The sequence below is a fragment of the Ostrea edulis genome, chromosome 10, assembly GCF_947568905.1.
Source record: "Ostrea edulis chromosome 10, xbOstEdul1.1, whole genome shotgun sequence".
Lineage (NCBI taxonomy): Eukaryota > Metazoa > Mollusca > Bivalvia > Ostreida > Ostreidae > Ostrea > Ostrea edulis.
Window position 1 is genome coordinate 14513542 of NC_079173.1, and position 15249 is coordinate 14528790.

General features: G+C 35.0%; 3 protein-coding genes and 1 pseudogene across 3 annotated transcripts in view; 3 read left to right on the top strand and 1 right to left on the bottom strand.

Moving 5' to 3' along the window:
- Positions 1 to 1213: 1213 nt before the first annotated feature.
- On the top strand, positions 1214 to 3832 carry LOC125666382 (sarcoplasmic calcium-binding protein-like; annotated as a pseudogene).
- Positions 3833 to 9970: 6138 nt separating this feature from the next.
- The window catches only part of LOC125666856 (uncharacterized), a 31587-nt gene continuing 26308 nt past the window's right edge, over positions 9971 to 15249 (bottom strand). The window contains exon 4 of the mRNA XM_048900184.2: positions 9971 to 10241. Coding sequence (XP_048756141.1) covers positions 10024 to 10241 — 218 coding nt within the window. The 3' untranslated portion in view covers positions 9971 to 10023. The remainder of the gene's footprint in view (positions 10242 to 15249) is intronic.
- LOC125666850 (tyrosine-protein kinase ITK/TSK-like) overlaps positions 10031 to 15249 on the top strand; it is a 46452-nt gene continuing 41233 nt past the window's right edge. The window contains exon 1 of the mRNA XM_048900176.2: positions 10031 to 10102. The gene's annotated coding sequence lies outside the window, so the exon portion shown is untranslated. The remainder of the gene's footprint in view (positions 10103 to 15249) is intronic.
- LOC130050993 (uncharacterized) overlaps positions 13284 to 15249 on the top strand; it is a 5256-nt gene continuing 3290 nt past the window's right edge. Inside the window, exons 1-2 of the mRNA XM_056152059.1 lie at positions 13284 to 13313; positions 14502 to 14537. Coding sequence (XP_056008034.1) covers positions 13284 to 13313; positions 14502 to 14537 — 66 coding nt within the window. The remainder of the gene's footprint in view (positions 13314 to 14501; positions 14538 to 15249) is intronic.

Genomic DNA, 15249 nt, shown 5'->3' on the forward strand with positions numbered 1-15249 from the left:
CAGGATTCCTGCACCACTGGGGCATTAGGGGCAGGGCAAAAACTGCCCCAAATTACCAATTTTCTAAAAATCTTCTTCTCAAGAACCACACACATATAAGAAAAACTAAATGCATAGTAATGTAGAGGAGGAAAGCCTCTACCAAAATTGTAAATTTCATGATCCCCGGGATAAGGGTTCTGACCCCAGGGCAGGACCAAACTTGTTATATAGTGTTTATGTGTAAAACACTTATATAACATCTTCTTTAGTGCTGATTCGATATGCAAGAGCTTGTTCTGCGTATAGTCAGTTTTTAAATCGAGGTAAGCTACTGACAAACAAGTTGATGGTACAGGGATTTCAACAGTCTCGATTGAAGTCAGCATTTCGCAAATTCTGTGGTCGTTATAACGATCTACTTCGTCAGTACAACCTCGCATTGGGTCAAATGGTGTATGACGTATTTCATACCGATTGTTAAGCCGTTCTTGGCACACTGATTTTGACTGCGGATAACTCCGTTTACCTGATCAGGATATAGGGCTCACGACGGGTGTGACCGGTCAACAGGGGATGCTTACTCCTCCTAGGCACCTGATCCCACCTCTGGTGTGTCCAGGGGTCCGTGTTTGTCCAACTATCTATTTTGTATTCCTTATAGGAGTTATGAGATTGATCACTGTTCGTTATCTTCACCTTACATTGATACTAAATTGAAAGTAAATAGATATTTAGAAAAAAGAGGTAGTCCTTTACCAAAATTGTAAATTTGATGATCCCAGGGGTATGGGTTTTGGTATCAGGGTGTGGCCAAAATGGTCAGTTATTAAATGTGTGAAGAATAGACATTTTTAACTTCTTGATAACTATTAGAGCAGGAAAGCCTCTACCAAAATTGTAAATTTCATGATCCTCGGGGTAGGGCCAAACTATGGATCACTTAAATCTCCGCTTTATGTTTTAATAAATTGCTCTATATTTAGAATTAAGGTAATGCACTTTACCTCCTAGCTAGGAGAGTGGTGACTGGCGGTCGTTGTGTCAGTATAGCAATTGGAACCTCTCCTACTTTTGCTCCGTAAAACGTAAACGGCGAGGGTTTCCAATTGGTGCTATAAGTGTCTATTTATTCTGAATACCAAGGTAACTACGACTATGATACGTTTCTTTACATTTACTAACATTGATTTTCTATCATTTAAATTCGGTAGAAATATTGCTTCTTTTCCAGATGGCATTTTCTTTCGTTGCCATGCAAATCATTCTCTTATTCTTCTCGATTTGTTTATCGGTGCAAGGTGAGTATTTTACTTTTTCTATCAAAACATGGGTTAATATTATATAAAATCATAGGGACGTTGTTTATATTTGACACTAAGAAAACATTGGGAATCAATTCAATGGAAAGGCTGTCAAGCCTCGTATCTCTTGAAAATTTAAAAACTTGAGTTTGACAGGGGGGGGGTCACTATTTCGCACTGGTTATTGGACTTATATTTAAATATGCCAAAGATGTCTTCTGTCAGCCCTAATGGCGATCATTAGTGTCGAGTTTTCTAGTCACTAGTGGTATTGATCATCAGTTCTACGTACTGGTATTGAGTGATTGGTAATCAGAAGTTCAACTTGTTAGTTAATTCTAATACCCGAATTCTGAAACTACCCATGTATACTTTACCTATTTTCCTGCTTTTCTGAAAATCGGATGCGAACATCGCACTTCCAGCTGTCATGATGTGATATACGAAATTATTATTATGCGTCGTCCGTCAACAATTGCACATTTTTAACTTCTTAATAACTACGGACCGTAGTGTTTAAAACACTTAAATAACATCTTCTTTAGTGCTATTGATACTAAATTGAAACTAAATAAATATTTCAAAAGAACAGGTAGTCCTTTATTAAAATTATAATTTTCATTATCCCAGGTGTAGGGGTTTTGGTATTAGGGTGAGGCCAAAATGGTCAGTTATTTGATAACTACTATTCCAATTCCTTTCAAATTTGGCATGAAGCATCTTTGGGACAAGGAGGACATCAATAGTAAATTTCAGGACTCCTGCACCTTGGGGTGGGTCAAAAACCCCAATTGACTAATTTTGAAAATATTCTTTATGACTGCATATCTTTTAGAATAACGAAATGCATTGTGATAGAGAGCAGGAAGGCCTATAACAAAAGTGTAAATTTCATGATTCTCGGGGTTGTGGTTCTGACTACAGGGCAGGACCAAACTTGGTATATACATGTATAGTGTATATGTGCAAAACATTTAAATGATATTTGCTTTCATTGTATTAATACTAAATTGAAACTAAATAGATATTTAGGAGTATGTTGTCGTTAAATCAAATTGTAAATTCCTTGATCCTAGGGGTAAGGGTGCTGTCTAAATTATCATACATTATTTTCTTTATAATTTCAAGGACTTTTTGAAGTTTACTGATATAGTGTAAAACTAAATATATATTTAGGAAAAGCAGAAAGGAATGTACAAAAATGCTGAATTTCACAACCCCAGGGTATTGACTTTAGAGTGGGTTCAAATTAGTGATATCTTTAACAATATTGCATATATTATGTAAAGCCTTTCATCAATATATGCACTTTAGAGGGCATTGAAGTTTTAAGAACACATCTTGTTTTATGCTGTTGCTGAATATCAGAATTTAGCTTGGATATTTTCAGAACAGAAAATTATTTCTAGATTTTTAGCCCTTGGGACTAAGTGATACTTTTTAACTGGTACTCAGGTGACAGATACTGTAAGGCATGTGGGTCTCTTGTTTTTACCTTGTAATTTATCTGCTACACGTTTTTCAATATAAACTTCTACACAACTATTCGGTGAATTTATCCTGAAATTCAATGCCGTGTTGGTAATTCCTCTCATCACAATACTGTATATCAAACTGGTACGATCTTGAAAAGAGAAATCCCTATCTAAAATACCTGTATAGTGCCATATTAAGCACAGCTACGGACGCACATACCTGGAAAACAAAGTAGACTATACAACTCATTCAGCGGCTGTTCTAGGAAATAGCGGTACTTTATGGCAACGAGTTAAAATCTAATTTCATGTACGATCTGGCAAAAAGAAATACTCTTGTTTTAAAAGAATGATGTATGAAATCTTCGAATGACCAGGAGAGTTCCTGGCTTTTATTCAACAAGTGAAATATTCCCTTTCCATAGTTAAATGCCTGAAGTTTATGTCCATTAAATTAGACGATTGTACACGTGCATGTTTGAATCTTCAACAGCCCATTGACAGACTTCATTTTCTTTATATGATATTTTTTCTTTACTTCCAGACAATCAAACAAAAATGGACTACTTGACAAAGAAATGGAAAATGTGGTACAAATTTCATGACGACAAACTCTCACTTGAGGATGATGAGGATTCTCGAAATAAATTCACAGAGCTTCATCATCCCTTTGTCGACAAGGCCGATTTCGTGAGGGCGAATATGAAGAAATAGTGGACAACCTACATCCTTCCAGCCTCTGGTGGCGAAGTCTCTAAAGAGCAATTCCTTTCCCGTCTGTGTGCATCTTACAACAAAGGCAAAGCAGCCTTCAAAGATGAAATGCAGAAATGCTTTGACGTCATGTTTGACGTCATCGATACAAGCAAAGATCGCTTCATCGAACTCAACGAAATTACAATTGCTTTCAAGGCATTCGGACACGAAAACAAAGAGTTGGTTACAAAAGCGTTTAATGCTGAATATGGGATTGTACCACACCGAGATATTGTCTCTGCCTGGGTTCAGTTTGTCACCGATGAAGACGACTCCAAACGTGACTGCGTGCGCGAGGCTTTTCAATCCGGAGTTTAAAACTTTCATTTCACACAAAATAGATGACGTAATGAATATATCCCCTACTTCCTGTTGTACTTCAAAATATTATTAGACCGGGACACGGCAAACACTACAATATCAGTCCTTTATTATCGATCGATAAACCCGTCTACCAGATTTTTTAAAAAGCATCATCATCTTCACGCGGGTAAACGCGTTATCGGCAATTTGGTTGTTATCGGACATTCGATTTAAAGAGGGTTTTCACTGGTAAGTTTATTTGCTCAAAATCACTGTGTTTGACGTTCTATTAAGACATGACCACCAGTTTGCGTTGAACAGTCGAGATAAATGAGCTGATGTATTATATAGTGTCAATGTGGAAGAATAGGAAGTTTACAAATTAATGTAGAATTTATCAATTTTGTTAGACATATTAATTGGTCACAGTTGTTGTTGTTGTTTTGTTATTGGTTGGGTTTTTTTTCCCGGTATATAAGTGCAACCCGACATTTTCTGCATCTTATCATCCACTACATACTGTTAACAATATAGCATGTGGTCAGTGTCTATCAAAACACGTTTTGTCAATCCACAATCAATAGGTTTGATTTTAATTCGTTTTCGGAAATCCGGTTGATTGTTTTGAATATTATCGGAAATGCCGGTTTTGGTTATCGATTATTAGGTTAATGTTAATGTCGAGGAAAGTAAGAAGCACACTATTGCTTTGCATTGACCATTTAATAAGTTGTATATGAAATAAAATAAGGTGGAAAAGACTTTTTCTATTAACAAGTGCAGTTTATCTGCTCTTATTTGCTTTTATAAACAAGTGGTATGATCTCATCAGGCTTTGCTTTTTTTTCTATGTACACATGTATGTCACAATACAGTAGATAAAAATGACTATACATCTTTTAATCTTAGAACAGAGACATATAATACTCTGCTTATGGTGACAAACATAACCAGGCTTGAATTACAACACTATTTGAATACGTGTGAATATTTGAATTCATGTATTTCACGAGTGTATGTGGTATGAAACTCAAAGAATGCAATGAAAATAAGACATGTGTCGAAAGAGACAAATGGAAGGTGAAGATAACGAACAGTGATCAATCTCATAACTCCTACAAACAATACAAAATATCAAACAATTCAGCAAGAACCAGCCCAATAGCATATCAAATGGTCAGTGAATGAATGTGCCAAGTGCACGATAAAAAGGCTTATTTGCATACTTATCGGACTAAATTGCATTGACACCAAATTACATGTTATGCATGGTCGGAAAACAAGTCCTCATCTGATATAAAATGACTGTACCATCAAGTTTCGGTTTGATAACGATGGAGAAAAGGGCGTATATATATTTATCCCTGTCCATCCCTGTCGATTGAGTTTTATATTAGTGCGTTTTAATGCATGTGTCAGCCACTATAAATTCTATGTAGAAATTAGTATTGTTACATCTAATTTACATGTGGATTCCTCTTTGATAGATAGTACATTAAGGTTTAGTTCTTAGTAGGTTACTGTAACATATACATGTATTTTCACTTGGGTGTCTCTGGAAAGTTCATTAATTTATTACCCTTTCTCATTGTATAGCCTTGATATTTCACGTGTTAAATCATTAATGACTTTTTGTTCGTAATTAATACCATACTAAGTCTTTGATATTGGGAAGGTAATCAATACAATGTTCTACTATTATTTTGAAATGGCTTGTCGAGAAGCTACAGTAGTAGCACATGAAGGCATGCATGGTATCTGAAACAAAAATATAAAATTCGGATTCAATGACTACAAAGGTTATAATTATTAAAGATTGTTTATTTAACCAAGTTTCAATATCATAGACCAATATTAAAGCAACACAGAGATCGTGGACGTTTATAAATGATCATGCAACAATCGAAAAGTAGTCATGTACCATTGTTATACTAGCAAAGGGTTTAGTTTTTGTAAAAAGTTTTCAAAAATGCACACTTTTAGAAAAGGTTTGTTTACTCGATCATTTTATAACTTGACATCAATCCAAGCTCCATCCTCCTAGAAGAAAATGGTTCATACCTTAAATGTACTACCTATCTATTTAGCCTGGCAGTTAATCACACATTTATAAATTGTCCGCAGAAGGACTTTTTAAGTTCCATTAGATCTATCAACTCAGTACTCAGTGGCGGATTAAGGGGGCGCAGCCGGCACCCCCCTCAAAATTTAAGGTAAATCGTGGTATCTCGTTTAGAAAAATGTACTAAACGATAAAAGAAGCAGTAGTTTCTACCACTTTCGGAGAAATGAATGATAAAATCTTTTGATTTCTTGAATTACGTTATTGGGAGAGCGACATTGTTTCCAAAACCCCTTAAAATTTGCGTCATTTTACTAATTTCACCCTATTAAAATTGATAGAAAATAGTACAAATGACTTAAATAGGAGACATATTTCAAGCCCTACAAAATCTGTAAAATCTAGGAACTTCTGGCCCCTAGCCTCCCAGACCCAGACCCCCTGCGTCGTTAAGTGGCGTCCCCCGTAACCACAATTCCTGGATCCGCCCTTGGTACTCAGCAGAGGAGTATGACGCAACGCAAATACTATTATTATAAGTCTCTGTTACTTCGTTCCGGACACTTAACAACATGGACACGAATTTTCTATCACTAAAACACCAATATAGTGTCTAGTTAATGTTTTATAACGTATTTTAAAACACGATGGAAACCTATTTTCCGATAACATAAATACTAAAAAACCGAAATGTCCGATAACATTTACCTTATTGCCGATAACATTTGTTTTTATTTCACACGATGTTTTCAATAAACTCTACTGTTTTCTTACACTAATTATATTTCGATCTATCATTTCCTAAAGGGTTATCAAAGTCTAAAAATGCAAATGAATATCTCCTCTTGAATAAATACGATTTCTTACTGTTCTAGTATCACATTTTTAGAAGATTTTTACAGAATACTTAATGAATTTTCTTTTTTCGGTGCTGTCTATCTCTTAAATTAGGATTTGCTTGAAGTGCGCTTTTAGCTGTTGAAAGGATTATCATATACCTAAGTAGTAGTACAATTACTGTACCGCTGCATAGAACGTGTCTTTATAAATAAAAACTACGTATGAACTTAACCCATGTTTCCCAAATATACAACATCATTGAACCGAATGTCGGATAACAACTGAATAGCCGATAACGCGTTTACCCGTGTGGTCGTGCTTAAGGACTCATTTGAGTTGACGTGTGCAATTTTGACGTAATGACGAAAAACGTACACGGTCGACCAATCTCTGCGTAAACTTTCTTTTATATTACCACTTTACCCCTTAATTTTGTTACTTACATATAAAATTGTATGTTTGTACAGTGAGTTATGAAATAGATTTGTTGCCCAAATATAAATGTATGTGCTTTCGTTCATCGAATCGTATCTACATGTACACCCTCTAATGGCAATGGCCAAGATCCTCAGCCAAGTGATTTTTATTACAACAAAGACATAAATATGTCTCTGTATACAGTAACTATGACAACAGAGTTCACAGACCACAAATCATTCATATCCTTTCCTGCAACAGTCCTTCAGGCTCTTACCACTAATCAACCCTATCGTTTGTGAAAGTTTGATTGAAGTCCATATCACTGTACATATACATTGTACCCTTCTGTATTTTCGAAATGTAGTTTGTTATTTATATTTACATTCTACTATCATTACTGTCAGAATTCCCAGCGGTTAAAATACACGTGCGGCGAAATCATGAAGAAATGGCTGTCCTTACAATTTGTAAAGATATCGAATGCAAAAACATTGGGAATGTAAATATTGGCAAATGGTTTTGCCTTAGATATCTCTACAAATTGCAATGATCACCTTCCCCTCATGAATGTATTGCAATGCAAACAACGAACGTATTAGTACAGATTAATATTGATAGAACGTCTATTTTTTAATAGCTAGGAATTCTAACAGAAATGGAAGCAGAATGTAAATATATTAAATATGCTTCATTTTGTTAATGCATGAGGGTTTGATCTGTAACGCCTCCAGCCGACATACTGTTCACGAATCGATTGATTGTTTTGCTGTTTTCCGCCACACTCAACAATTTTTCAGTTATTTTTTGGCGCCCAGATTTTTATTGGTGAAAGAGAGAACCCAGATACAATGTACATGTACCTGGGAAGAGACCACCGACCTTTCGAAAGTAAACTGAGAAACGTTCTCACTTACCGGCGCGAGCGGGATTCGAACCCGCGCCAACATCGATATGCGCTCCACAAGGTATGTTGGCGTAAAGCGTCGCAGTAATTGCTTTCATATATTTTCAATAATGACGTTGATTGCTTATATGTTACGACTTAGATAAACCTGTATGACTCGAATGCATATCAATAGTAATAGATAATCATGTGTTTTACATTTTATGCAGTAGTCGGCGGTGCGTATTACACCACGTTAGAATATGATACATGTATATGACTATGCGTTTGAGTAACGCTGTCGAAGTTTTGGAGGATTTTCCCCGTCTTCGCTGTGCTTGCAGTAGGTCCAAAGTCGAAACTAGTCAGAACGGTGTCGGGTCGAAAATTTTATTTTATTTTAATTGTTACTTTATGTGTATATGTGCATTTACATTTTTCACAGTGCAGCACGAGTTATTTCCCCTAAATACAGGGGCGCACAAAACGTTGGGTTCCTCAGATTTGATTGCATCTTTTAAAAAGGAATGAATAGAGAATTTACTATTTTTGATTGTAATTAAGTATCATAATGAAGGATTTTTTTTTGTAGACATTAAGTGAAATGTCTACAAATAATATGACTGTACACATTTGTTTAGTCATTTATTATATTTATGTGTTCCATATGTGCATTTTCGAAGTCCTCGGCATCTTTAGATCAAGTTAGTAATTCTTCATTATTACTTTTCATCAATATTTTCGACGACCCCCCCCCCTCCCCAGCCCACAATGAATATACCAGAAATTACATGTACAACCAACGCATGCAATTATTAACTTGTTACAGAATACACTTTACGTAATACAATTAACATTTACACCCCCCCCCCATTTTATTTAATAATTGCTTGTCGAGTACATTAGTCAAGTAACAACACTATTCCAACCCAAGAAAAATCATATTCCCCGAGGGCAAAGCCCGAGGGGAATATGATTTTTCTTGGGTGAATAAATCTTCATATCTCCCGAACATTCATGCAATAAATGTATATTATTACACGTTTCTCTTAATAGAAAAGCTTTCTCTCTTTTAAGCTCTCACTTAGGACGTCTTAATTAAGGACAGTCCTAAGTCAGGTTTGATTTACAAGCCTACGATTGTCTAAGGATCATCCTTAAAAAAATTCTAAGATGTTTCTTAAGGAACATTCTTAAGACGATTCTCAGGAAAGATTCGTAAACATGCCTGCAGATATATACATGTATATACGTCTCAATCATCTCCGAACCGGACACTACAAATCCAGACACAGTTATTGTAATGATAATTATATTCATGTTGACTAATCATCGTCACAGCCGAGGTATGAAAACACCCTAGCAGTTATGAACATCCTCCTCTCCAAATCAACGTATGCTTTGAAATATATAATTCAAGATACCAAATCAATGAGGCCACGAATTAGTACCCATCCATCAAATGTACAGGGTGTTGCACCGCTAATTCAGACTACACGAATTAGTACCCATTCATCAAATGTACAGGGTGTTTCAACGCTAATTCTGACTACACGAATTAGCACCCATCCACCAAATGTACAGGGTGTTTCAACGCTAATTCTGACTACACGAATTAACATCCACCCACCAAATGTACAGGGTGTTTCAACGCTAATTCTCACTACTGATTCAACGTGATTTCTTGTTTCAAATATATCTCGCTGAATCAAAATATACATGTATTACAAGTGTAAGACATACAAAGCACCATTCATTCATTAACATTGAAGCTACAGTGTATATTTAACTTTGAGAGGTGGATGATATAATCCATTTGGTTTAGGCTTATTTCCCAATCTCCTTTATATACACAAGGAATGGTAAGATATCAATTAATATCAAAATAAAATTTCTTTAATTCAATTTATTTTGATTGTACAAATATAATTATCTATGCTGTAGCAAGTAGCAACAAACATGAATTCAAATACGGAAGTTAGATTTCCGGCGCTCACTGACTTAATGCATACATCTGTCAAATTCACACACAACGTGAAATGCATAGAAGCTGCAGTAGACATTTTTCCAACCCTCACTGGTGAGTATCATGCACCTGTTGTAAAGCGTGGGGGACGTTATTGGGTAGCCCGTCTTCCAGTCGGTGAATCGCATTACTCCGCCATGTATCCATTTGTAAGTAGTATCAAATGAGACAGCTCCCAGCCATATGGAGACCCCTGGGTAATTAGATATACAGTAAGATTACTAATTATTTTTAAGTTACGTGTAATATTTTGGTGTTCGTAGTAATAATGTTGTAAAAAGCAGAGGTCACTGAACAACCATACAATATGTCAACTTTACTATTCGAAAACAAGACTCAATGTATTTGCTAGGCTAGCTACTTTTTCCATTCATTCAGAAAACAAATGTAATGGTTCTTCGTATGGGAGTCAACTCCTTCTCCAAATCTTAAAATAACTTTTCTTACAGCTCGTGCAATTTTTAAACATTTGTTTCAATTTTTAAACATTTGTTTCAACATTAACGTAATGAGATTTTATTACTGAGAATCACTATTGTGTTACATCATCAAGACTTGATATTGACATTACATGCATTATATCACAACAGTATAATCTGTCAATTGTTTTCCCTATATACTCATCCTTATTAACATTAACGTCACCGAAAGCCTACAAAATAAACAACTGACAACCCAAGAATATCCAATTGTTTGTTTGAAGCCTCCGAACATAGCAATTCTACCGAAAATGATAACGGTTTTCGTATAATGCAAGCGAACGTATGCGAATATTGACTTTGAAATCGATGGAATCTCTAAGGGTATCAATGCTCTAATTAGTATCGAAAAAGGACTAGATCCACTAAGTATCAAAATCAGCCCTGTCTCCAACTTTAACAATTTCTTCTCATAAAAAAGTCCACAGTTTACATTAACTACACTACAGCACTTTATTATTTTTTTAATACTATCTCAACTCATTTTTCTCCATACCCCTTTAAGTACTAACGTTTACCTGTACTGACGTCATGACGTATTCACAGTGTTAATATAAAATCAATCGGTATGGAAATTGAGGAACAGAATTTAATCAACGTGTGTGCTTTAAGAAAAAATATAGGTAAATGGAATGTATTTATATACACCCCGTAGAAAAGAAAGTGTGTGGGATATGTATATAATCAAAACCATCTGTCTCTCTTAATTTATGCTCGGGTCGTACTTTGCAACATGAAGAAACGTCTAAAGCTACAGTACATGTAATACTGGCCTAAACAAAACGCATATGAGACATTGTTTGATGGTCATGAACCAGAATCATTTTACCAAGTTTTCAGTGCGTGGGGACCCGGGTTATAATAGGTCCTCAGTACCCCTTGCTTGTCGTAAGAGGTGACTAAATGGAGTGGTCCTTCGGATGAGACCGCAAAAACCGAGCCCCCGTGTCACAGCAGGTGTGGTACGATAAAGATCCCTCCCTAAGACCGTAAGCGCCGAGTATAGGCCTACATTTTGCAGCCCTTCACCAGCAATGGTAAGGTCTCCATTTGAGTGAAAAATTCTCGAGAGTTGATGTAGAGGGCGTTGCAAACATCGTTACTGATAAATCTTGGAATACACTGAAAACCAATTGTTTTAAAAAAATTAATCGGAAAAAAAACACCCGACCTACAAGTACATGTATATCCCGATGTCTACATATAATTAATGAATTAATGAACATAATTGATTATAGAAGAACGTTATACTATCCATGACACGAAATCATGGTCTGTTGAAATAAATGAGCACACGGAGACCTATAGGGTAAAGGTGTTTAGTTTTACGACCCAGTAAGATTGAGAGGGGCGGCCCGAGATGGTACTCTTTTTCGCCGCGGATGGGTAATAAATGTACGTCTATTTTAACGGCTGGGAATTCCGAAAGAAATGAAAGTAGAATTTAAATATAAGAATTACACTTCAGTTTTGAAAATACATGAGGGTATAAACTTTGGCGCTTCACGTTGCATTTAGTTCGTGTATCGCCATCGCTCACATACTCGTGCATTTTCAAATATATTAGTATACTACAGCATAGGGTAAATGTATAAAAAGAAAAAAAGTAGATTTGAAACCTTAGGTTGGGTTATTACTTTTGAAAATAAGCTGTAATATTTCAATGTTTCCAAAAATTGACATAGATATTGATAAGTTGATTACGATAACATATAATCGGTGTAAATGTGTAGGTTTTGAATTTTAAGCTGATAACGACTGGTAAATATAGTTGAATGTATTTGAACTTTCTGCCCAAAATGCAGGGTCGGTAGATGAACGACTTACTGAGTAAATAGTTTTTCATGTCATATAAATCACTGTATCCCCATGGTAGATGTAAAACTTATACGGTACCAATTTTGATGCACCAGATGCGCATTTCGACAAATAATGTCTCTTCAATGATGCTCAACCGAAATGTTGGAAATCCGAAATAACAATTAAGTTTTAGAGCTTTATATAGTCAAAAACAGCCTGCCAAAAAAGGGTGGAGTCAAATTCGTGTAAGGATAAGAGCTATGCATGAGGGAGATAATCCTTAATTTTGAAATGAATTTCTAAATTTTATCACGGCAATATCATATTCACAATTATTCATAATTATTTTGTCAAGTCGTCACAGGAGTAATATAATATAATATAATAAATAAATAAATAAATATATATATATATATATATATATATATATATATACATATATGTTATCAGTATTATGTGGACAACAAGTATTGGTGAATGCCCTTCAGGCAGACATGAAAATAAGGCAGACAAAAATGCGTCTGCCTGATTTTAAAGACAATAAGAAGCGATGTGTTCATTATTAATTAATTTCATTAGTCATTTTTATGACACAACTTAACATGCTCTATTCATTGAAATACTTTGGGCGTTCAATATTCATTAAAGTTTTAAATGATATACTATTTAAGTTGTTGGATGTATGTTTTCACTAATACATATCTCATCCTTTGGGTGGACATTTTTCAAATTGATATAAAACATACTTCTTCAGAGTATGTTTCACATTTTTAAACGCTATTCATCATTTATGATCATTTTTAATCGAATGCCATGTTTGGTTTCCGAAAAAAAATCCTAATTAAAAAATCCATATTTTTACCACCGTGTCATGTCTTCATCGAATATATATACATTTTTTGTCCGAAAATGAGCCTCGGTTTTTTTCAATGGTTTGAAACGGCTTCCGAATGACCATGGCTGCTTTGAGTTATGGCAAGAGATGTGTAAGTACATTAGAGTTTTTATGCTGTTTTCTTGTTATTTTGCTTGTATTTCATTATAATTAATGATAATTCTTACACAACTAATTCATTTGTAATTTTCTGTTCATGAAGTACAATGACGATAGGAAAATGAAACGCGTTGAATAAAGGAAATTTCAAGGACTTGTTATTGTTAAAACAGTAATTAGTCATTGAAACTGTTAAAAGGAATGAAATTAAGCCGAAGTATTTGCGTTAGACTATAGGACGTGTGTAATTTTAGAAGAGTAGTTTGTAACATTAGCTATAGGCCTATGTTTATGCTTTCACAACATTCATGGTAATATGACGTCATGATAGATTGAAACGACGTCACAAAAAAAGCGTCGAGAATATAAACATTACGCCGAGTAATAGATGAAAAGTTCTACAATTTTCAAAATCATGTTTAGTTGTTATTTTATATTTTTAAAACACGTTATGTAGACCTTTGAGTCAGGGTGTTGGAATGTTGATGTCGGGACGGTAAAATGAGACGGTCTTGCTGGAATCTCGTAAATACACTGAAACCTGTTACAATAATCGAAATGAATTAATTGATGGGAAACTGTGCACTTATTTTAAACTTAAGGAGCACTTTGGTTTTGAGAACTATCTTAATAAAATTGAAAAAAAAATTGATATAGAAGATCTATTTGTAAGTTACGGATATCAGCTCATAAATTAATGATTGAAGTTGGTAGATATTCTGGTATTACTAGGAATGAACGAATATGTAACAAATGCAATTCCGGTTCATTATGTGATGGGATTCATTTTTTGATTAAATGTGAAAAGTTTGTTGATGAAAAGAAAATATGTTTGTGGTGCTATAGAAAAAACAGTTGATTTTTTTTTTTACTAAACTCAATGATGAACAAAAATTCATTTACATACTAGATCTATATTCTGAAGAGCCATCTATTCTAAATATAACTGGAAATTTTAATTTGAACAATATATGACACTGTATTTGTATATAACTATGTGTTATGTAATCACTTCTTTCTTTACTTGTGTATGTATATGTACATTATTTGTATGTATTTTCATGCTGCCCCCTGAGGGCCCTTGATTGGAAATAATATATATATATGCAATATTAATTTGGATATATGTTGAATGCTCGATATTCATATTAGTCTTATGTATAATATGTATACATTTCAGCTTAAAGCAGTCCTAGACAAGAATATCAAGAACAAGGTAGGTAAATAATGTGTCAACATATTGCCGGTGATGGCCATGCAGGGTGTCCGGGTTGCGGAGATGTAGTGCTCACTCTCTCTTCTCAACACTGCGACCAATTCTGTCCTCACAACTTCTGTCCAATCCTCACTTTACACCCTTTACTGCCTCTCTCTCTCTCTCTCTCTCTCTCTCTCTCTCTCTCTCTCTCTCTCTCTCTCTCTCTCTCTCGCGCGCGCGCGCGCCTTCATTATTTTAATGCATCTAATTTAAAAATGATTCAATATAGAAATTATGAAAATGTTAATGATCGATAGCGTATATAATTTTGTGATATAGAATGAAACAATAACCCGTGGTTTGCGACAATGATATGAAACAAATAAAATGCAAACTACCAAGTTAAGTTTTGTCTTTAAAAATCTTGAGAGAGAGAGAGAGAGAGAGAGAGAGAGAGAGAGAGAGAGAGAGAGAGAGGAGTACAATATAATATTTATGCTTGAAAGTTTATACGTATTCAATCTATGTAGTGACCCACCCACTTCACAAATCATCAGGTGGGGGTGGGGTGGGGGTGATGCAGTTTTAATCAACTCTCCCCACCCACCCCACACCCATGTACACGATTTGGGGTTTTGAAGTTCGGACAAAAGCACAATTTTTTTTGTTATTGTTTTCCTTGGAATTTTGGACAAATCAATATGCAACATGCCCCCTCTCATACTTCGAA